Raw genomic sequence first — 23,005 nt, 5'->3', positions numbered from 1 at the left:
CATGCAGCATCCTTGAATAGACCACAATTCAGGCTGACATTGGATTCTCTCTTCAATTTCCACAACTGTGACTACAAAACTGGTACATTTGGGACAAGATCCTAGCATATAGTAAAAGTAAGACCATCTGAAATCACCCACTGGGCCACACTCGGCCCAAAAACAGCATCAACCTCAAGGAAAAACTGGTCACAAACTCAGGATTCAAGATGGCCTGGATGACTACTTAAGGTAGAGATAAACCATCAGTCATATTTTCTTTTTACTATCTTTTTTTTTTTTTATAAGACATACACAGTATAAATCAGTGGTGTCAGTCTGCTTGATTTATACAGCCTTCAACTTCGCATTTTTAAGCAGCCAGGCCAAGTTGATAAAACCAGCGAAGTAGAGGTCCAACATGACTCCATTATTCTGAAAGTATCGTTGTGCAAGATAAAAAAAATGCAAAAGTAAGTATACACACTCTACAGAGACCACACCTGAGCATAATTTATTGCACACTGATTGTTCATTTTCTGAATTTTACATTTTGGAAAAAAAAAAACAGAATGTGGCCTGTGCTAAAGTTAAACTCAGCAACAAAACAGAAACTGTGCAGAAGATTTGCATAAAATGCTAAGTTTTTTCACTGTAGGGGATTTGTGAACATGTCATTTGACCAGGGGTGTTCAAACTTGCAAATGTGTGTACTAAACTTTTAATAAAATACAATCTTTTATTTTAGACCAACTAGATCCCAAAAGAGAGAAGAGTACAGCCTAAAAAAAGCAGTTCCTAGACTGATGTACTAAGAAGTTTCAATGCACTTCTACAATTTACTTTTGCACTTCTACTTAAGTTTTTGAATAGGTACTTTTACTTGTTACGAGTCATTATTTCTCCAAACTGACTATGCTTTTTCTTGAGAATAGATTTAGCCTACTCTCCACTCTACACCACTTGGTCTTCAAGCAGTGGGCGAGACTGATATCTACTGATTAGTGTTTTGCACTCAATAAATGAGAAACACAAACTAAAAAGGCAAACGCACTGTAGTGCTCATAAATGGTCCTAGGTACATCAACTAACATTTTTTCCACCGTTATAGTGGCCATGTGGCCATGTCTGTGAAAGGATTCAGTTTTAGGAGTTCACTTTTGTTGCCCAAAAAATTTGCCACCAACGCCTACAAGTGCACACTTCACTGTTTACCACCAGTTACCATAATAACAGACGGTACATGTAGAATCTGTCACTGCCGTTATGCATGTGTGCTGACGCAGACTACCCTGAGCCAATTGCAGACAGAGCAAACTATAAAACAATTTAAAAGGTCAAAAATACATAGTATGTTTACACATGTCAATACTCATACTTGTTTTGTGCATCTGTCTGTGAGCCTGTCTGACCTGCTATGATTATGTTTGTCTATGTGTGTCAGTGAGTTAGAGCAGTTAGCAGTAACAGCCCCCTGATGTAGGCTGTGTAGGCTGTTCAGACAGGTGCACTCTAGTCTTTCTTTCACTCTCCCACAGCCCTGGAGTCTGCAAGATCTTCTCCACCAGCTCTTCAAAGGCACACTCCACACCATCCCGTGTCTTAGCACTGGCCTCTGTAAGATATGCTATATTAAAAGGGGTCTCTGGTAGTGCTGAAGAATGAATAGTTTCACATTTAAATTCTGATTTGAAAGAATGCAATTTTCAAATATGAAAAAAGTGCAATTCTTATTATAAGTTAAGTTATACTTTTTTGATCCCACAACTGGGGAAATTCCAGCTCCGCATTTAACCCATCCGTGAAGTGAAACACCACATACACACTAGTGAACACTAGGAAGCAGTGAGCACACTTGCCCGGAGCGGTGGGCAGCCCTATCCACGGTGCCCGGGGAGCAGTTGGGGGTTAGGTGTCTTGCTCAAGGACACCTCAGTCATGGACTGTTGGCCCTGGGGATCGAACCGGCAACCTTCCGGTCACAGGGCCAGATCCCTAACCTCCAGCCCACGACTGCCCCTAGATTATTCAGTGTTGTCTTAACATATTTCACGGAGCTTGTGAGCCGTCAGTCTGGCACACTCCATCTAGCACTATAATCTATAATCTAATAAACTACAATAAATCTATAATCTAATAAACTATAACTATAACATAACGTTCAAAACACAATCAAACACAAAACTACATAAAAGCATGAAATAGTAAGAACAAAAAAATGGAAAAAGTAAACTGAAAAGAAAGAACTGAAGCCTCGCTATTCTTCTTCATACTGCATCTCCAAACTGTGTGCCTACAGAGCTCCGGAGGGGACGGAGGTAAAAAAAAAAATTCTAATAATTGAGCGAACATTTTGCAGTTCATATGCACGTTTTCTCTTATTCGTGGTCACAATTTCTTAAAACGTTCCCTCATTTTCTTTTAAACATGCGCATGTTTTCTTTACTTCGTGGGTATGTTTTTGTTTATTCGTGGTCACGATTTTCTAATTCATTCTCTCATTTTCTTTTAATAGTTGTCATGTTTCATTTTTAACAGAACACACTGTTTATTTTTTGATTTGTGTGCAAAATCAATGTAGATACAGGTTGTGTTATTGGTCTTGTGCAGGAGTAACTAACAGGTCCCTGACACTGTCTGATGAGCTTTGACGTGTTAGAGTGATGAAATGATGGAGATGCTCATCAGGTCTGATTTTCATTTGGGGGCGTTATGAGGGAACTGCAGCTCCTCTTCACAGCAAATGGCCCTCAGATTTATCAGTGCACCTGCAGTTTGGTGGTGAAATGAAGGAAGCCAATAAACTACAACCACAACCTTCACTAAACTGCACTTTCTAATGATCATATTTAACAGAGATACATACATAGCGCAGCCGTTTAGTGCCGTTTCTGCTCCCATGAGAAGCTGCAGTGTGAGAGATCATCACACAATTACAGGAAGAAATGATCAGTGTCAACAACTCAATAAACTCAAATTAAACACACCCAGAAACATTCATGTTGGAATGAGGTCAAATGGCGAGAGTGTTTAATAGGTCTATGGATAAGATGTAGATATATTAATGCGAGGATGTTGAAACGCTGATCATTTCTTCTTGTAATTGTGTGATGGTCTCTAACACCGACATTTGACCAGGAGCAGAAACACCATGGGCCATTTGCTGTGAAGAGGAGCTGCAGTTCTCATAACCCCCAAAGTCAGACCTGATGAGCATCTCTGTTCATTATCTCATCAATCTAATAGATCAAAACCCCTCATACCGTGCATCCAGTTAAAAATAAAACATGACCACGGTTAAAAGAAAATGAGAGAACGAATTAGAAAATTGTGATCACAAATTAAAAAAAACGTACCCACGAAGTAAAGAAAACATGCACACAAAAGAAAACGAGGGAACCATTTAAGAAGTCATGACCACGAGTAAGAGAAAATGTGCGTACGAACTGCATAACATTTGCTCAAATTATTATTTTTTTTTTTTACCTCCGCCTCCTCCGGGGCTCCTTATTGTGCCAGATCTTTTTCTTTTGTTTTTTGTGGTTAATTCTTATGATCCACTTTAAATATATTACTTCACCAATGCGCTCATAACACTCAAAAACCCCAGTTCAGAGCAGTGGCAAACTAAAAATAGGTTCAGACCATTCATGAGTTAATTCATGAAAATTAATGAGTATTTACTGTGCAAAAATAATGCATTCTTCCAAAAACAATGTCATAAAAATTGTTCATGATACGACTGAATCATAAAAATTCCTCTTAGTTTAGGACATACTTTCCCCTTAATAATAAAAGCACATGAAACATTCCCAACTGCACTCATTCTCAGTAATCAACACTGATTAAATAAAGGAGATTCTCTTAATTCACCTATAAAAAGCATGGAATGTTTTCTAGCAAACTTCAGGCCTTCATTTCGGTCCACCTCACGGTCCTCCTGCAGTAGAGTGAAACAGGAGAAAGAAAAGTACCATGAGAGCCATGGAGAGACAATGTATCACAATAACACTGCTACAGAAGCAAACATGAGATTTTTCCATAGCCACTGTCCCACTGCACTGAAAAAAGCACAAAACACAGACACTGAAGAGAGTGTGCCAGTAAGCACAAGAATAAACATGAAAGCTGCTCAATTCTGTGCAAAAATCACAACAAAGAAATATCAGTGAGCCAGTGCCTGTCACAAATGAATCAAGTTTATTTTTGCTTTCATTTGATCTTGTACATGAGACAATCTGTTCAGAGCTACAATCGCTCAACAAGACTCAGAACAAACAGCACTGGCCAAGGGATGAGTCTTAAAATAGCTGCGAAAACAGACTTGTGAGACCCACCGACTAAGTTATGTGTGTGACTGAGGGCTCTGTTATATGTGTATGTGGAAGCTAAGATTTACAGTGCAAGTATCCATTGTTTTTCCAGGAAAAACCCTGGATCCGAATGAAAATCCGTAAAGTATTCCAGAAATGAAAAAATTACAAAAGAATAAATGGCATGTCTATGATACTTCAACTCCAAAAAAAGGGACAAGCTGAAATACAACAACTGTAATTCTGAACAAAACTGAAAATAATTGAAAATAGATTTTATAACATTTTTAAATTTTATAACTTGAATAGTGTAAATGTGTGTGACACGCTTGAAGCTCCAGTTCATGATGTATTACCCATATTAAAGTGTACCTTATCAATTTTATTTCCCACAAGCATCTTGACAAGCTCGTCTCGTGTGCAGTACGTCTCCAATTCATTCAGCCAGGTGCTCAGTTTGCTAAACGTCTCTCGTCTTGTGACATCATATACTGTCATGAACATACACAGAAAAGGGAAACAAATATTAAACCACATCTTCTGACAGTCAGACACATGAGGAGCATGAAAGACATACTCTTTTATGACTAACCAATCCTTGCTCCACCCACAAATATGATCTTTCGTAGCAGCTGTTTTATTACAGAAACCATCAGTATTACAGAAATGTTGGCACAAATCCTATTGAACCTAATGAAAAACCGTAAGCTGTAGCTAACTGAAAAAATGCAGACTGGAAAAGACAGTGACATGTGCCACAATGCTAATGTTAACTTCCATACATTGATTTTTTATTTTAATAAAAGTCTACGTTTAGGTATCTAACCTACAAACAGTTGGTGGGAAAGACCACATTTAAGGGCAGTGTATGGATAAATCAAATGCTGCATATTTAAAAACTCACAGTTGTATTTATTACTACATCATATGAATTTTAGGATGACCTGAAAATACTGCAGAGTACTTTCATGGTTTCTTTAGGAATGTTTTTATGTTACTCTATTAACTCACCCAATATAACACCTTGGGCTCCTCTGTAGTAACTGGGTGTTAAGGTCCGAAAACGCTCCTGACCTGCTGTGTCCTTAATAAAGTGAAGGGAAAAAAGAAAGGATAACATTCAGACACATACACAAAATTATTAATTCTCACATGATAGAACCCAGACAAAGTAAATGTCATGGAACAGCCAAATTACTGAATATTAAAATAAATTGAGCCTACAATATGGAGGTTTCTATTTCCGCATTAATACTTCACATTCCTATCCAAAAAATGCAGACTTCCATATACAGAATTAGTTTGATCTGTTAATAACTGTGTGGGAATACTGCCCTCTGCTGGTGGACAGAGGGGTGTGAATGAGTCTCCACAGGTGTTACAGCCTTCATTAGTCCTTGGCTATTTTACTATCCCTGATCCACAGCCTAAGCCTTTGCAGCTGTGTACACATGATATGTAATGAAATGCTTGGCATACAGATCTAAATATTAACTGAAGCTATTCTGCAGAAAATAGTGCCAGTCTGGTCAGATTTATGAATGTGAATGAAGCGGGGGGCTTAAGTGTTTAACTGCTTACCCAAATTGCTAACTTTGTCTGGTTCCCATCCACAGCAATTGTCTTCACTTTGAAATCAACACCTGCAGTTAGCAAAGACATTCATGTAATATGTTATTATGTCTATGTTATTAAAAAACTGAAACCAAAACCAAAAAATATCTTTGTGAATTGATACAAAAATTGGATAAAATCTAAAACAAAACACAAGCAATTGTCATTGAACCCAAGTGAAATATGTTGGAAAATACGGAGAGAATGGAACGAATAAACACTGGAATGTTTGCTCACTACTATTGCACAACCGGTATTTCCAGTTGTTATGAAAGAAATATCTTCAGACTCATAAAAAATGTAAATAAGAGTGTGTGGCCTATATATATATGTCACTGGTTAGATGTCTGGACATGATACTTAAAATAAAAAGAATAGTCTTAAAAAAAAAAGAAAAACAAAAAGAAAAACTAAAAATCCTCCATGAAATCTAACACTGAAAATTAAACTGAAAATATAAATGGTAAATAAATATATATTTTAGATATATAAAACCCTCATTACTTCGATGTACTTAAAAGTCATTGTTAATTTTTCAGTTAATGTCTAGTAAACCTTGACTTGTCTGGTTGCTACAGGGCTTTGAAGCATTGAGAGCAACCTCAGAAACCAGCACAACCAACAGAAGAAGTGCATGCAAATGAATGATTCAGGTTATAATCCAAAGATGGAAACTATTTTTGATATCGGGTCTGTGGTATGATTATGACTAATCCATGCATACACAGCGAGACATCCTCAGCAGGTATGCGGAGCTAGATATCTGTCAGGCAATGAGCCCAGCACACGTACAGAACTCTAAAAATTTACTGCTAAATGGGGAATTGTGGCTTTATCTTGCACAGATAAAACAAATATTACAGACATGACTCAACTTCTTGTGGCAGTGCTCAACACAGCCATGATTGCTCCACAAAGAAGACAGAAAATGTGATTTACATCCTTAACCAAAAAATAAAGAAAAGGGGGAATAACAATGACATGGCTGCAGTGAGGGCATAAATCTCCTCCTTTTCCTTTCACCACCCTGAGAAAGTGAGGCCGGAGAGGTACAGTAGCCCTGAATTTCAGCTCCATACTGACAGATTTATCAGAGGAAGGTACTGGAGGATATCTGGGCTCATTTGGAAGCATTGATAGAGATCTGGACTGTTTTTGGTTTGAAATGAAGAGCTGCGCTGGTAATACTGACATATAGAAACAACTTGCACATGCACATAAACACGTGTATACTAGCAAAACACCAATAAGCAGCCATCATGAGCAAAAAAGACTTCAGGTCACAGAGATGATATCACTTCATTAAGAACACCAACAAAAAAAATCCAATTCACCTTTATTATAAACAGTCTGGGATTTCTGTTTAGGTTTACAACTGAATGCACAGCCTTCTTAAACAGCATGGCTGTGAGAAGTATGTCTTTATTGCACTGAATCCTCTGCATGGGTCTCTAATAAAGTCTGCATTGATCGCTTTGATGAACACAAGACAGTTTCATAGGTCTCAGTATGACTGTGATTCCAGTTCGCCCTATAGAGATAATCTGTTGGAGCTTTCCTGGAGACAAAGTGATAGTAAATTATGTATGAAGTAAAGACTACAGTGCAACGGGTAAGGACGAAGGGTTGGGTGACGCATCAAAAGTATAACATTATGATACTTCATGATCCATAATATGCAGCACATTATTTCAATTTTTGAGGTTTGCAAATAAGTCTGAATGGTCAAAATACACCAGCAATAAAGCATTTTTTACTCAATGCTTTAAAAAATAAATTATCTAAGAAACATGTGAGATAAAAAAAAAGGATAAAAGCTTATGAATAAAATATTAACTTATAACCAGTTACTTATTAATATACGCTTGTTATCTATTAGGCATAACTGGTCTAAATCTAGGGTTAGGACCTTTATAACACACAGCTGTTTCATGTTCTAAAGGTACTGATGGTACTCAGAAAAGTACACTCCAATGTAAATTATCACGATAAAGATAATGTCAGAGTAGACAAATATATAAAGATTTATATATTTTTTATGATTTTTACTTTTCTGCATAAATTGAGCTTATCATTATGTGAAAATTCAATGATGAATGGACCAATAGAATTGCTCCACAATTGCCTGGAATAAAGTCTCTTTACATCAACTTTAACTATTAAATTACATTTACTTACATTTACACACTTACATTACCAGTAAATATTAGTCTGCACTTTGGAGATGTGTTTGTCTTTTAACAGCAAGGGTATATACATTGCATTTGCAATTAACAAGAAGGTGTTGCTTTGAAAAAGGAAATATTTATTGAATTTATTCTTTACATTAAAAAGAACACTGCTGTTGTGGTGACCATGGTAGTTATCCCTGTTGAGCTGGTCTGCCTGCATCATCCAGAGTAGGTGATGTCATTAGGTACTGTTTAGCCAATGCAGTGATAGCCTCTCGGCGTAGTGTCAGCTTACTTAACACTTTTCTTTATTTGAGACTTTATTTCATAGAGCGATATTGGCTACTGTAACAAGTGAAATAGCATCTATATCGCTGGAAGCACCAGCTCAGCAGGGGGACCAGCAAACTGTCAATTACAGAAAATGAAATGCAACAAAATCTGATTTGTCTGATTAGTTCCATGTCTGACCAAAAGCATTTTCTAAATAGGAAAAAAACGATCTCCAAACCAAGCTGTCAGTCAGGCCACAGGCTCTTCATCTTGAACGTCAAAACATGAAACATTATAGCCAAGAGCACTGGGCAATATGCAATGTCTACCGTTGCATGACATCATATTGATAACACTCCAGTTTAGTAGGGAGCCTTTTAAAATTCAGGGCATCATTTTAAGACAGACATTCACATATAATAACTTAATTGCCTTTAGCAATATTTTGTTTAAAAAATAATTTAAAAGACTACGTAGCGAGATAAATATTCAATAAGTAGGGGAAACTGTGCATTTGTGTGTGTGTTGTCAGTGTAAATCAAATTACCAATTGTTGCTCCAAGTTCTGGATCAAACATGTCATCTGTGAACCTCAACAGAAGACTGAGAAAGAGGGCATGGGTGTGAGAGGTAGGGCAAGATAAAGAGAGAAAGAAAGACACAGCTTTAGATGGCACACTAACCCTAACCCTAACCCTAACCCTAACCATAATACCTACTTACCTAGTTAGTCTGGCTACCATAATTGATGTAATTTTATTCAATAATAACTTCTAAAGTGTCGATTGAAATGCTACAAGCTAAACAGCAGACAGTATATTAAAATGTTTTTCTTTCAAACTTTTGGAGAGAGAAAGAAATACTGCATACAAACTGCAATCATCTATTAACAATACTACTTGCTCAGCTGTCTGCCTGAGATTTGAACACCACTTTTCAAATATAAGTCTGGATATTAGTTTTATTATAACTTTATTGTCAATGTTGTAGCCTACAGCTTTTTTAAGCAGCCCTGTTCATCATTCTGGACACATCTGATATGGCTTACTGCAAAGGTACAGGCTTAGAGTCTCTGTCCTGCTCTGACAGGCCTAACAAGTTGTTCTGACAAGTCTAACTCAGACTCACTAATTTCCCATATGTAAATAGTTTTATTTCATAACTTATGACTGTACTGTAGAAGCTCAAAACACCATAATTTGTTTTTCACACATGACATTCTTGTTTCATATAGCAAAGGTATTGCTGATTCATATGCCACAATACATGACAAAATTAGAACTGAGAAATAACCTCAGTAAAACTGGTCTGGATAACAGTTTAGCTAGTTTTAGTTAACAGATCTAGCCAGATACAGGCAGCTACCTAACCTGAAACTGTAGATTTAGTTTGTAGCTACTGTAATCCAAACTATTCTCACTGAATTCTCAGTCACCACCATCATCATCATCATCATAATTATTATTACTGTTAGCTTAAACTGCATTGTATGACTCCCTAACATTTTATAGACCTGTGTGTGCTCTCGTGTTATGTTTGTGGCTATAAATTATTAAAATGTTTGTCATTTTTTAACTAATAGTTTTCCTCGTGTTTGTGTAGCTGTTCTTTCTGACCAAAATCAAGATAAATATATTTCTCAGTACCCCGAGGGCCACGGCAAACTATAAAAATAACTACAAGTAAACAAATAACCATCGTGGAAGAACCAAAAGTTAAGTTTTGTCTGGAAAAGCCACAAAGCTACACGAGCTCTGCTACAGGCGAGCGAACTAGCTAACTAACTTAGCAACGCAGCTAATTAAAACAAATCTTTCATTTTTCTAGAATTGGTCAGTTTGACAGACAAACAGTGGCAAAACGGTGAAATATCGACATTTTGGCATTCATGAAGCACTAAACTACTCGTGGAAATGTCTTGACGGGGTTAAATCACATAGCACTGGCTTCAATGCGCAGCCTATAACTGACCGAACACTCAGAACGAGCCAAAGTGAGTTTCGCTAGCAACCTGTTCACCTGCGGCAACTTCAAGTACTGCCAGACGTTTCTTACCTGGACTTCCCAACTCCGCTTTCTCCAATAATTAATATTTTCAAAGTAGTCAGTATTCCATCGTCCATCTTTAATAAGGTAAAGAAACTTTACTCTCTTTAATTGTTCAGAAAAACAAACAACACCGGCTCCATAAACAGGTTTGTTTTGTTGATGTTTCTCACTTCTTCACGAGTTTGAAACTCAGTTCAATGGTAAACAACATTAAACCTGTGTAGTGCTGCCACCTAGAGTGTATAAACGTCATAGCTAACGTCTGAGATATATTCTGCCGGAAATGAACGGGTTTCAAATGACCACAGAGATAATTTCTCAGGATAGTATAGAGTGCAGCAGTAGGCCGTGTTCAATATGTGCATTTAAGAGATACATATATCAGTTTATAATGTATTTATCGAATCAATTAAAACATTTAAAGTTTAGTGCACTGAAGACCTTTCCCAGAATGTATTCTGACAAGATTGGCCGATAATTATATTCACCTTACATAGATTTCAAATTCGAATTTCTTTTAAATCTTTATCCAAAATATAACACAAAACACAAATTGAAACATAGTTGATTTCACACAAACAAGTGTACGAATATAACAAATCATCCTGTCTGTATTAATATTTATACTAAATTAAAGGGAAATTTTTGCATCAAAGCTAATGTTTATTTTTCTTAGCTTGTATAAGCAAATACATAATACAAATGAGCCCATTCCCCTCAGAAATATTCAGTTCATTTTGGCACCACTAGATGTCCCTGTAGTGTTAGTGATGAAATTGCATGGAATTGTATGGAATAATCTGCCTGCCATGCGAATGTCAGTGTAAAGATGAATGAATGCAAACTCACATCAAGCTTAAAAGCAGTTTTTATTTCTGTGTACAGCCTTTTGTTGCCAAGTCAGCAACAGTCTCAGAAAAAAAGTACAATTGAGTAGAAAAAATCCTTAAGGTGCAAAACAAAACAAGTTGCTTTTCATTAGTTTTTTAACTACCAACCTGAGCCCCACCCACACCCTCACCCCCCACCCTACTTCCCACACCGTTTCCTTTGAAGCAATACATATAACTGTTCACATTTTATGACATCACGCCTGTTAGTTTGTGTGAGGGAGAGATGTTTTAGGGCTGTCAGCAGAGACACCTCTTCACAACTCTTGATATTGTTCTACCAGCCTGAATGGTTAAAAGACTATCGTTTTAGCCAGAGGTGGGAAAAGTACAGAGAAATTATACTTGAGTAAAATGACTTTGATTGTTCAAAACATTACTCAGTTAAAAGCTCAAGTATGGATATACTATATAAATTATACTATATACTTTAGTGAAAATCTAAAAGTATCCATATTTAATCATAAATAAATAAAACTAAATAGTCAGTGTTTTAAAAAACGCATGATACATTTTCTTTGTGGTGAAGTTAATGGGAGGAAATAGTCCTCACATAAAGACAAGTTAGCATAGCTGTGGGCAGTTTTATTTTACATTGATATGAATATGACTGAATGTTTTAACAAAAAACAATGTGCAGAAACTCACCTGTTTGCGCAAGAAAGGAGAAACATCTCATGGCCTTTGAGATTTGATATGAATACTTTAAAGGTCTGAATAAAAGTATAAGAAGTAAAAGTACATTCATACAGTACAAGTATATAATTTCAATAATTCTTGAGTAAACTACAAAACTTCCAATATAATACTTAAGTATAGTAATGAAGTACAGTTCCTCACGTATTTTCCACCCCTGGTTTTAGCATCTCAACAGGCTGGTCAGTCAAGGAAGGGTGGAAGAGGTATTGCAGAATGGCCAAAGATATGTTTAGCTGACTTCAACATTGAACTAGACATTACTCAAATTCCCACAAGATCTTTCTCTATGAGACAAACCCAGTGGCACTGGGTCCTCATCCAACACTGACTCTTCTCCTCACACAAGCGGACAGGACTAGCTCTGGACTGCAGACTCTTGGGACTGAAATCAATGGACATGAGAAAGGAAGGAAGATATTTACACTTGCACTCAGGACTAAAATGTCTGCTTGTACATAGGTTAAAAATATGTAGCCTCAAATCAAAATGCTAAGCTTCACTGCATGAGAAACCAGCCATCTATGGAAAGTTATAAATGTGCCTCAAATATGAGCATGCTGGCAGTAGTCTCTATGAATCTGTCAGTCCTCATTTGTATATTAAGCACCAAGTCTTGCTCCTTAATCTTGCTGGATTAAGAGGGAATAGCAAAAAAATAAAGCATGACTGAAAAGCACCACCGTTAATGAAACAGATATACAGTATGCTCTGCTCATGACCATACAGCAAAACGGACCAGGCTGCTAACATGTTACTGTTAAATGCCAATGATTCCATAGTGTATTTCCAGGTGAAATGTAGCTAGTATAATAGCGCAAGTGTTCATTTAACAATGTCAGCATGTGAGCACATAGCACGGTTCATAAAATTTTAAATGCAGAACCACTGTAGGATCCTGCAGAGGAAAGCTATCTTACACAGTGAATGAATCTCACATATGGATGACAGTTTTATTTACAGTGCTTCTCTCTCTGTCAGTGTACTGATGGGTTTGCATTGAAGTGTCCCATGATAGAGAAAGAGGGGCTGTTTCAGTGCAATCGCTGTTAGAGCACGGCTGTAGTACGAGTTCTGGTGAGCGTTGAGTGCAGCAGGGTTTGTGATTTGCACCACGCCCTGGCCTTGGCTGCCCTTGTCCCTATTGGCTGCTGTCACTATAGCAACCACTCTAACCAAAACTCTGTCCAGACACACAGAGGGAGTTGAGACTGGACGGCGGCTTCGATCCCTACGCGACTGAGCCAGTGCCCATATCCTTGACACCATATATAGATGACCCTGATCTTTGACTTTAACATGAAGCGCTCCTCTACATGACATTTCATTTCTTTTAGACTAAATTCAATAACCAGAAAATTTGGAAACTTGAACTTCTACTGAAAGTGTTTACGGTTAAAACCCAGTAAAAACAAACAAACAAAAAAACTTGATAAAGGCAGGGCCTCACATGAAGCCAAATAAAATGCTTTAAAGCTTTAAATATTGACACAAACACACACAGAAAGAGGCTTGTATTTACTTAAACATTTACAAATAAATATTTAAAGGTACTTTTTCTAACTTCCAATGATGGCTTCTAATAGACTCAATGAAGTAGGAAATGTCATAGCTCACATAAGCATAGCTGAGATCAATGGCTGAGCTAAGATTGTAGCTACTGTGCAGTTTTGCAGAGAAACTGGTGGATGATGGGAATGGTTCAGTTTTTTTCTGTTCAGTCAAAAAAAAAAGAAAACAACAACATACTTCATGTCCCACAGTTTTAGTAGATTGCAAGCTGGTGAACTGTTCTCAGTCTGTCCTCATTATTTCCTGCACCATGTTGTGTCTATGCTTCAGTCAGTTCACTTTCAACAACCCTTTCAATATGCACAAATTTAAATAAATATATACAGGAAACCTGAAATATAAGTGGAAAGTAACTGTTTATGTGCCAGATTTCATCTCCCATTCCTGCAAAAGAAAAAAGAAGCATACATCAATATACAGACAAAAGAGAAGCATAAAGAAGTTTATTAGCATGTTGTGTTAAACTGCTATGTCAAAGGCTCGACTGCTACACTGCCAAGCGTATTGTACTACAGCCTACTAGGGTACAAAATATATAACATTCCATAAAGGTTTCCTTAACTCAGGCTTATTACATACTAAGGCTTATTATTCAGTAACTACAGGGACTACTCTTACTTTATAGAAGTGTGTAATAAAACTGTGGACTGGCCGGTTGGCCCTGGCGATTTAAGGGGTTAACCTCAACACATTCTTTAATGCATAGCTGCCTATTAAGGAATGTGATGTAATTTAAACCCTTATTATCAAACTGAAGATTTTCAAGGATAAAACAAGACACAAGAAACCCCATAGGGAAAAAATAAGTGCAGCACATAGAGACCCCTGAACTTAATATTTGTGAAAGTATCTGACTTTCAGCTTACAGTTTCGAGCTCTTCTGGATATGCTTTAGACTTAGAGAAATGTTTCTCAATTCCCCTTTGCAAATTTGCTCAAGCTTTCCTAGGTTTGGCCAACCCTTCGGGACATAAAGTTTTAAACACTTGCCACATATTCTCAATGGGATTCAGATCAAGTAATAGAAACGTCTCAGGGACTTTTTTCAACAGGTTTTAAGTCTTTATGACACTCCAAAAGATTTCTTATTATATTTGCATGCATTTTGCTCTACCCATTTATCCATTTCCCTAACTCTAACCCTAGAGATGCTTTTATATTGAACATATTGCTTAGAATTTAAGCCAACCTTCACATCATACCATGTCTTCCCCCAAGATCATTCATCCGCATTATTGAAAACTCTAAGCGGGCTTTGAGCTGGCAGTGGCTTTATATTGCCACCCACTGAAGCCGGCATTGACACATTTTTGCTGTCAGCCAGCAACATCTGTCTTTCAAAGCTGTTGTTGGCCTTTCAAAGGCATCTCTTATAGTTTCCTCATGGCCCACCAGCTTGGTCTTATCTGAACAGTCTCATCTAGAAAAAGGGATATTTCTGCCTTTTTTATTTTAGAGTAGATGATGCACACAATGGTGTTCAGAGACTAGAGTTTAGTACAGTTTAACTTTTTTTTACACCTTGCCCTATTAACATCCACTAAAATTTAGGAAATTGTTTTCCTTTCTGGTAAAAATACCTTTTTTCCAAATATGAGGTTTTAGAGTAACAATATACTCTGTACTTGTATAGTGTATCGGTATTGTGTAATTCTGTTATACATTAGTACAGTACACTTTACTGTACTGTTCATTATGGTTTTCCACATCACAGTCTCAAACCTTATGCAATGTTACACATTGTATACACCTAAAACTGATGGTTCTTCAAGGGTTCGTTGCATTGTGAAAGGGTTCTTCAGATTGATGGAGAATGACACAAAAGCGTTCTTCAATTGTTACAAGCTCAACATAGTAACAACAGATGAGCCATTTTTGGTGCTATATTGAACCCTTGTCAAAACGTATCTATTTGGCACCATCTACAGCACATTCTAAAGACCCCTTTTCTGATGCAAAAAACCCTTTAATCACGCAAAGGGTTGAGTGTTCATGGCTCTACATAGAACCATTTTCTTTACTAAAGGACCTTTTAAGAACCATCATTTTTTGTGTTGTTTTTGGCAATACAATTTCATTTTTTTCAAACGTGTCTATTTTGGACATCATAAGTACGATCTGTATAGTTTTATAAGTGTGTGGGTGTGTCTGCTGTGTATGTGCACCAAACCTCACCTTGGCCTTTCTGAGGACATGCCCCCGTACTGGAGAGGCTTTCTGTGGCCCTTGGCGCCGCAGTAAGGAGGCGCTGTTGACTGGCAGTGAACACGTCTCGGTGTCGCTGGTGTCACAACTGGAGATGGGCGAGTTATCCATCGTGCGCTTTATCAACACTGGAGACTGCACACACAAATTACACATTTCTTACAAACTTATAACAAAACAGACACAATTTAAGTGTTTTCAAAACTGTCCAACATGGACCAGATGGTTTAAAATGCACAGTGGAAGCATCAACAAGCTCAAGTCAAAAAAGGAAATGAAAATTCAATGATGAAGATATAGCAGTGTTAATAAATGAAGTACTTTCAAATGTATACAGGGGTGTAATTCTACTCCATCTTAAAAACATTGTGAATCAGTAACAGACTGCACATGTATACTGCAGCATCTCACACATGTACATCTGACCCTGAGAGCTGAATGGTGTCATTGAGTTGATAAATATTCTTTCAGCACATGTTACAGGCTTGTGCCTCCATTTAACCACTGTGTCTGCTGCCGTTGTTAGGAAGTCACGCAACAACATGCTTTTGGGACAACACTACAAATTTATCCCACATCTTAAAGACATGGCATGCAAAGCTGGATGCCACTTGTTGGTCAAATTTCAATAAATCAAGCTGAATATCATTTTTGTTGGACCCTTCCATAATCCTCCCTGAAATACATATGTATGAGAGAGAGAAGCACATTTTATGCTTTTATGTGTAGATGTGCCATAAACTGAGCATTTAGGCTAGTGCACCAGCTTTGTACATAACACACAAGCAGAACGCACCTAAAAAACACTTAGTACATCAGCTCAAGTTTGGCCTGAACAGCTGAACTGATCATACTTTGCTGAGTCTAGGGCTGGTTGTGATACAGCCTGCTACAGTCCGTGTACAGATTGTACCGAAAAGTTGTAAGTGCAGTAAGTGACCAGCATGAACTTCCCTGGGACACCAAAATACCTGGATATACTGTAAGGTATATTATAAAGAAGGCTCTGGCTGGAATATGTAGCCAGAGTTTTCTTTATAATATACCACATCCCAAAATGCAACATGGTCATTTCAGGGTGATGTAACCAATGCTATAACTGTCTGGTTTGCTCCTAATAATTTAATATGCTCTGATTTGGTCTTATATGGAAACATAAATGAAATGTAAGGAAATATTTTGTTCTGTTCTTGCACTCAGTGCAACACTGAAGCAATTTTCTCTGCTGGTCTTCAGGTGGGTTAAATTACTTCAGAGATAACATAGCTAAAACAGTAAGTTACTAAAGTATTCTCAACCAAGAAGTCTGTGCAGCATTGACTTTTCCGGCTCACATGTGGAAACATGCTGATGATTATTATTCAGTGAAACTGGCTCATTTTACAAACTACAAATGTAATGAAAATGAAATGACTGACCTTTTAGCAAATGTAGGAAAATGCAGATGCCTCTGGTAACTACATAGGTTTACCACACTGACAAATCCAAAATACTAAGCTGACATTTTTTAAGTTTATTTATGGCTCTGGAGATGGGTCGAAAACAACAACCTCCCCTCAGGCATGATACATTCAAAAACTCAGTAGGCATACAGTATCTGACAAAAATACATCCACATATGTTGAGGCACATCTTCAGATGGGTCTGGGTAGCTTAGTCTGTGATTTTGCAGTCTAGTCATGCTGTTGCATATTGGATACTACACTACATACTGCTGATGAGGACTAGCATGCAGTATACAGTATATCTTGGTGCATCATTATGGTACAAAAGATGGCATGCAGACCTGTGGACTGGAGTGGCTGGTCTTGGGTTCGATGGTCAGGCCAAGAGTGACCCCACCGTTCAAGGCCTTCTTCAGACTCTCCTTCACCTCTGTCAGCTCCAGTTCCAAGCTCACCCGCTCATCTTCCTTCATCTTACACTCATCCTCCACTTTTTTCAGCCGCTCTGTTAGAGAGGCCTGGGAGCGCTTACCTGGAGTGAAGGAGATTGGAGAATTTGTCTTGCCTTCATACAGTAAATTCTAAACACTTGCTTCTAACATTTAACTTAACATTTAGAATCTGAGAAATTCCATGAAAATCTGTGGAGATGTTATCAATTTCACAAATTACCTTTTAATACTCACATTCTTCTATTACTATTTAGCAATATTTTCATGAATTAGATTGGATTTTTTTTTTTGCTTATGTAAATTTTATATGGAATTAAGATGTTTGCCAAGCTTCTTAGACTCTTAGACAAGGACTATGCCTAGTCTAGGTCTTAATTCTAATGTCAGTGGTGATTCACCATTGAAAAGCTTTTTTTTATCTAGGATTAAGTTTAATCAGGGTCCAGGAAAGCAACCCGTTGTGCTATTGCTCTCACCGGTGTTGTTCTCTATGGCAGTGCGCAGGTCTCTCCTGTCCTTCTTCAGCTGAATCAGACGGTTACGAATCTCTTGCTTTCTTTTCAGCAGCTCTTCCTCTTTTGCCTGGAGTTTCTTTGCATCTGCCTCTACTCTGTTCTTTCCATACTTGTACTGATCCACACCTGCAAAAGTTCATCATTAAACCAAATTAGCAATGTAGCCCTTTCAATATTACTAATTTTAGAAAGGCTTTCTGTTTCATTTGAGTGAGCTTATAGTAAACATTGACAACATTTTTTGCAGACGCTCGTGTTCAGCACTAACAGACAGATAGAGTATTTACGACATTCAAATATCTGAGTGGCCAGCAGAGCAGACCAGTAAATGGTTTGAGAGGAAGTGGAGATGCTCTGAGTGAGCGCCCGTCTCCGGTGGTGAATTTGGGGTGATTGAGTTTACTAAGCAGTATTAGGGCCTGTCCACACAAACCCCGGACTGCAATTTCCACATTCCGGCATTTTCCACATATTTGTGCGGCTTCTTTTTCCTAAAAAAAAATAATTGGTGGAATAGCTGGGAGAATGTGCGCAGACATCATGTCTGCATAGGCTAGCATTTGCAAATTCTGCACTGCATTAACAAAATATGGGCTAATTTCAGGATTATTTTCTCTCTATGACACATGCTCTCAAGTTTAAATATGGCTTTCTTACTTGAATTGTTGCGCTTGACTGGTAGTGACCCACTGGTTCCATTGGCCTTCCTGACCTGGTTCTTGTCCAGTTTCAGTTTGGCAGCCACTCCATTGGTGGTTGCGGCTTTCTTCCCTTTCATCTGATTGACAGACAGACGATATAGTAGTCAGTTGATGACAATTTAAAGGTAATGTTATATTTTTTCAGACAGAGGCAAAATTTTTAGGGTATGCACCACAATTGTTCTAAATCATGCAGCTGAAGAATTACTGTTAGCATGCACAGTGATCAAGTGTTCTCAAATTTAACAATAGCTTAGTGTAAAAAAGTGGCAAATAAATTAATTCATAAATAGATAAATGCATCTACTATAATGTTCACTAGACCAAGTAATATAAGGCTAGTTGAGCATAAAGTGTTGTAAAAAAAATGCTTGTTGACAAATAAAAAGGCACAAAGCAGAAATGAATCCACAGAACAGCCTAATTACTTACTAAACTGCACTCTTTATGCTGCTTTGCTAATGATCCACAAACAATCTGCTTTAATCTACCACATTAATCATTTTAAGCCTCAGCCCAGACAAAGATTACACTGGGGAGTGATTAGCATCTATCAGCATAATGTGCTTTGCGGTCGGGGGTGCAAGGCTAACACTGCATCGGACTAGGAACACTAAGAACATCATGCAAGTATCAAAGGCTTCCTCTGAAACCACATGCAGCACAGCCCCACATCCCACATGTTCACTTCTGAGGACTTAGCCTCAAGGGGACATTTCAGCTGTTATTTGCTGCCAGCAGTGCTTCAAGCATGACGACATGCTGCTAATTCTATTTGTGGCCAGTAGAGTTTTATACACATCTCAATTTCAGTATAACTTCATACATGACCACACATACATGTACATTGACATCATACAGAGCAAACACATAGCTCTGTGAAGATGGGTGGTACATTCTCAGCAAACCCACAGTAGGCTATAAAGCAGGGTTATTCAGCAAATCTATGTTAGTCACCTGAGAGTTAACATTAGCAGCGGAGGAAGAAGAAGAAGAAGAAGAGAGGGCTTTAGAGGAGACAGGTGTGTTGTAATGGCTTGGTTTGGGTGAGTAACGAGCTGCCAGTTTGGGGGAAGGCATGTTCTCATAGAGATCAGCATTGTCATAGTGAGCGTCCTCCACCCAACTGCATCCTCCAGAGCCTGGGGAGGAGTAGTACAGATCTGGCTCCTTCTAAGAGGTGGAGCATGCAGAAGGCAGCAAAGAAGAGAGGAGAGTAGACAAGAAGAAAAGAGGATAGAAGTTGAAAGCAAGCAGAATTATTAATTGTAAAATTGAAAGATTAAGCCTGCAGTTTATCCATGAATTTGCAATAAAGTGATGCATTTCAATTGCGTATATGTAGTATGAGAGAGTGTAAATGTGGCCCCACATATGGGCCCTTGCACTTAATAGGTTAAAGATCAAGACTGAAACAGTCTCCAAACAATATGCGTGAATGCACACAGGAGCGGATGGTTGTGGGTATATGAAGCCATACCGATCCATTGATGCAGGGGACATCATCATAGTGCAGAGCCACTCCAGAGGGGCGAGCGTAGCCATTCACTGGATTATCCAGATACGGGTTTGGAGACACGGCACGCTTACTGGTGAAACTGAGAATAAACTTTTATTACTAAAAGCTGCCATAAACATAAACAGGGAATGATCCAGGGAAACATCTGGCACAAAGCCCACTATGTTCAAGAGGTACCAATATACAAACAGAGTCAACTAATGCCAAAATACAGTCAGTTCATTTATTTAACAAATTAAGGGGATTAAGGGTAGTATTAACTGAATATGGTACTTTGCTCAGAGTCAGGTCCTGTTACTCACCAGAAGGACTGTTTGGCCAGCTGAATGACATTGGCAGTGGTCTCCACATCTATGTAGTCATAGTGCAGCGCTGCTGGATCAGTGGTGGAGCCTGTCTCTGCCAGCAAAACTCCCAACCAGCGACCCATACTCTCAGAGGAGGAGGCCTGGGAGAGAGGGAGATCCAACATTAATGAATGAGTGAAAAAGTACATAGAATCTGTATCAACAGCATGCAGGATTTTGAAAGAGAATGCAGAAAGAATGAGTACAAAAATGAGTTAAAATAGGACCGGAAAGGACAGGCTAGAGCACATATATATGGCAAATCTGTGAGATCATGCACTAAGCCTGGGATGACTAATAATGATAATAATAATATATAATAATAACATTTATTTATTTAGCACTTTTCATACTGGTGGTAATTAAATGCTAAGTTAAAGAGAAATGTTTTTAGATGCTTCTTAAAAGTGAGCACTGAACTTTACTGTTTAATAAAAGGCGGAATTGAGTTCCACTGTTTAGAAGCACAATAACTGAGCAAGGCCTCTCCATGTTTTCTGTATTTTACAGAAGGAATTTACAGAAGGCCAGTATCTGCAGATCTAAGATCACATGCTGGGACATAAACAGACTGACCATGGCTTTAAGGTAATTTAAAACCTTAAAGACTAGTAGAAGAACTTTAAAATATATCCTGAACGATACAGGTAGCCAGTGCAGTTCTTTGAAAATGGGTATGAAATGATCTCTTTTTTGTTTTTGTTAGCATGCATGCTATCCCATCAAAGTCGAGTGATGAAAGCTGTGCTTAATATTTGTCATGAAGATCCACATTTGATTTTATTTGTGTCCCAAGCACAATTTGCCACACCAGCTCCAGCTAGTCAACCTCTTTCCAAGTCCCTGTTTGGCTGGATCAGGTGTATTAGAGTTTGAGACTAAAATCTGCAGGAAGGCAGCTCTGAAGGACCTGGGTTGGAGACTGTCCCAGAGCCTCGAAGGTATTCTAGGTGCATCATATTGGGTTGACCTACCCTGTTTGCACATTTTGCAAGTTGCTCTGGAAAAGAGAGTCTGCCATAAATGTGATGCAGCTCTCACCTCCAACACAGCCACCTCCTGTCCATTCCTCAGCAGCCTGAAAGCAAACGGGTGTTTGGAGTCCAGACCTGGAATGACCTCACAGCCTCGCAGGGGCAGCGAGGCCATGTGTGTCTTCAGGTCCTCTCGGTCCTTGTGCAGTAACAGCTGGTTATCCTTCAGCCGGCACCACCTCTCCCTCCAGCGGTTATTGGACAGCACATTCAGATAGCCTGTCAGTTGGGAAGAAGCTGTCAATCAGAACTGTTGGCTTTCTAAAGCAGCAAAAAGAAGCAACCACATACTGGCATATGTAGAATAACAGACCTATCTTTTATCCTCTTAAATCTTATATATATATAGGTTAAAAAGGACCTGTTTCTGCCTTTTAATCTATACTTCTACTTTAATAATCAGATTTCTTAATTCTGTTCTTGTATTTATTATGATATGTAAAAATATCACTGAACAAAAAATCCTAGTTTTGTATGTTGAACAGGCATACAAATACTTAAGAATGCAATTCACATTTCATTCATGATATATGAACACACTAATGAAACAAAAAAACCCTGAGCAATCAGATTTCTCAGATTTGAAAGAGTTGGATGGGTCATCAGCACAATCTCTAAATGTGTCATCAACAACATGTTGTAATAAGATGGGTTAATGTTTTTCTCCATTTCTGATTCACCAAACCACGATTCCACTGTCATCATAAATTCCCAAAGTTGACTTCTCCCTAACCAACCTAACCCAAAGCCAGCTTTACAAAAGTTCCTCTAGGCTCACCACATGTTGGGACGTCCTCCTCGGCTGATGACGTCTGCTCATCAGTGGATGGTTTCTTCTTCCCCAAGCTGATGATCTTGGTGATTTTTTTCCCTGCTCCCTTTCCTACTGTGCCCTTCTGCTCAGATTTACTGCTCTTCTTCCCTTTAGCTGTGGCAGAAACAGAGTGTGAACATTTTTAACATATCAGGCAGGAATACAAGACCTCAGTGTACTGCAGTTTCTGACTCTAGATGTCAAAAATCACAAGACAGCACTCATTAATATCTTTACTTCTCAAATAGAAAACAATTCTAACATTCAGAATGTTTCTTTTTTGCTATTTTCTTTTTTTTCAGTGTTTTCAGTGTTTTTCTTGCCTTTGATTATACATTTGTGTAGTTATGCCCCATACTTTGTCTCTATTGTTGTTAAAAGTACTGTCAATAGAACTGACCATGTAGTTTTACAGG

General features: G+C 38.1%; 2 protein-coding genes across 4 annotated transcripts in view; both read right to left on the bottom strand.

Annotated features, from left to right (window-relative positions):
* Nucleotides 1-207: 207 nt before the first annotated feature.
* On the bottom strand, nt 208-10,601 carry rab18a (RAB18A, member RAS oncogene family). The gene is made up of 7 exons (XM_017701982.2): nt 10,406-10,601; nt 8,898-8,953; nt 5,874-5,935; nt 5,304-5,376; nt 4,665-4,783; nt 3,853-3,919; nt 208-1,594 (listed from the first exon to the last, which is right to left on the bottom strand). Exons 1-7 carry the CDS (start codon nt 10,471-10,473, stop codon nt 1,437-1,439), a joined length of 603 nt encoding a protein of 200 aa, XP_017557471.1. The 5' UTR covers nt 10,474-10,601; the 3' UTR covers nt 208-1,436.
* Nucleotides 10,602-12,936: 2,335 nt separating this feature from the next.
* The window catches only part of afap1 (actin filament associated protein 1), an 83,048-nt gene continuing 72,979 nt past the window's right edge, over nt 12,937-23,005 (bottom strand). For 2 of the 3 annotated variants that reach the window (XM_017701998.2, XM_017701990.2), the window contains exons 9-18: nt 22,554-22,703; nt 21,783-21,994; nt 20,697-20,842; nt 20,356-20,473; nt 19,833-20,048; nt 18,832-18,952; nt 18,136-18,300; nt 17,549-17,739; nt 15,733-15,897; nt 12,937-13,941 (exon numbers count right to left, since the gene is read on the bottom strand). In XM_017701998.2, the coding sequence (XP_017557487.1) occupies nt 13,915-13,941; nt 15,733-15,897; nt 17,549-17,739; nt 18,136-18,300; nt 18,832-18,952; nt 19,833-20,048; nt 20,356-20,473; nt 20,697-20,842; nt 21,783-21,994; nt 22,554-22,703 (1,511 nt within the window). In that variant the 3' untranslated portion in view covers nt 12,937-13,914. The remainder of the gene's footprint in view (nt 13,942-15,732; nt 15,898-17,548; nt 17,740-18,135; nt 18,301-18,831; nt 18,953-19,832; nt 20,049-20,355; nt 20,474-20,696; nt 20,843-21,782; nt 21,995-22,553; nt 22,704-23,005) is intronic. The other variant, XM_017702002.2, reaches the window with a different exon arrangement.

Source organism: Pygocentrus nattereri, chromosome 13 (assembly GCF_015220715.1).
Source record: "Pygocentrus nattereri isolate fPygNat1 chromosome 13, fPygNat1.pri, whole genome shotgun sequence".
Taxonomy (NCBI): Eukaryota; Metazoa; Chordata; class Actinopteri; order Characiformes; family Serrasalmidae; genus Pygocentrus; species Pygocentrus nattereri.
Note: the sequence above shows the minus strand (reverse complement) of the source record. Positions and strands in the feature narration are given on the sequence as shown.

Coding starts and splice junctions, on each gene's coding strand:
- rab18a (XM_017701982.2), bottom strand. CDS start 10,473: ATGGACGATGGAATACTGACTACTTTGAAAATATTAATTATTGGAGAA. Junction 5,377..5,873: donor AGACAAAGTTAGCAATTTGG/GTAAGCAGTTAA, acceptor CACTTTATTAAG/GACACAGCAGGTCAGGAGCG. Junction 1,595..3,852: donor ACATTCCATGCTTTTTATAG/GTGAATTAAGAG, acceptor CATATCTTACAG/AGGCCAGTGCTAAGACACGG.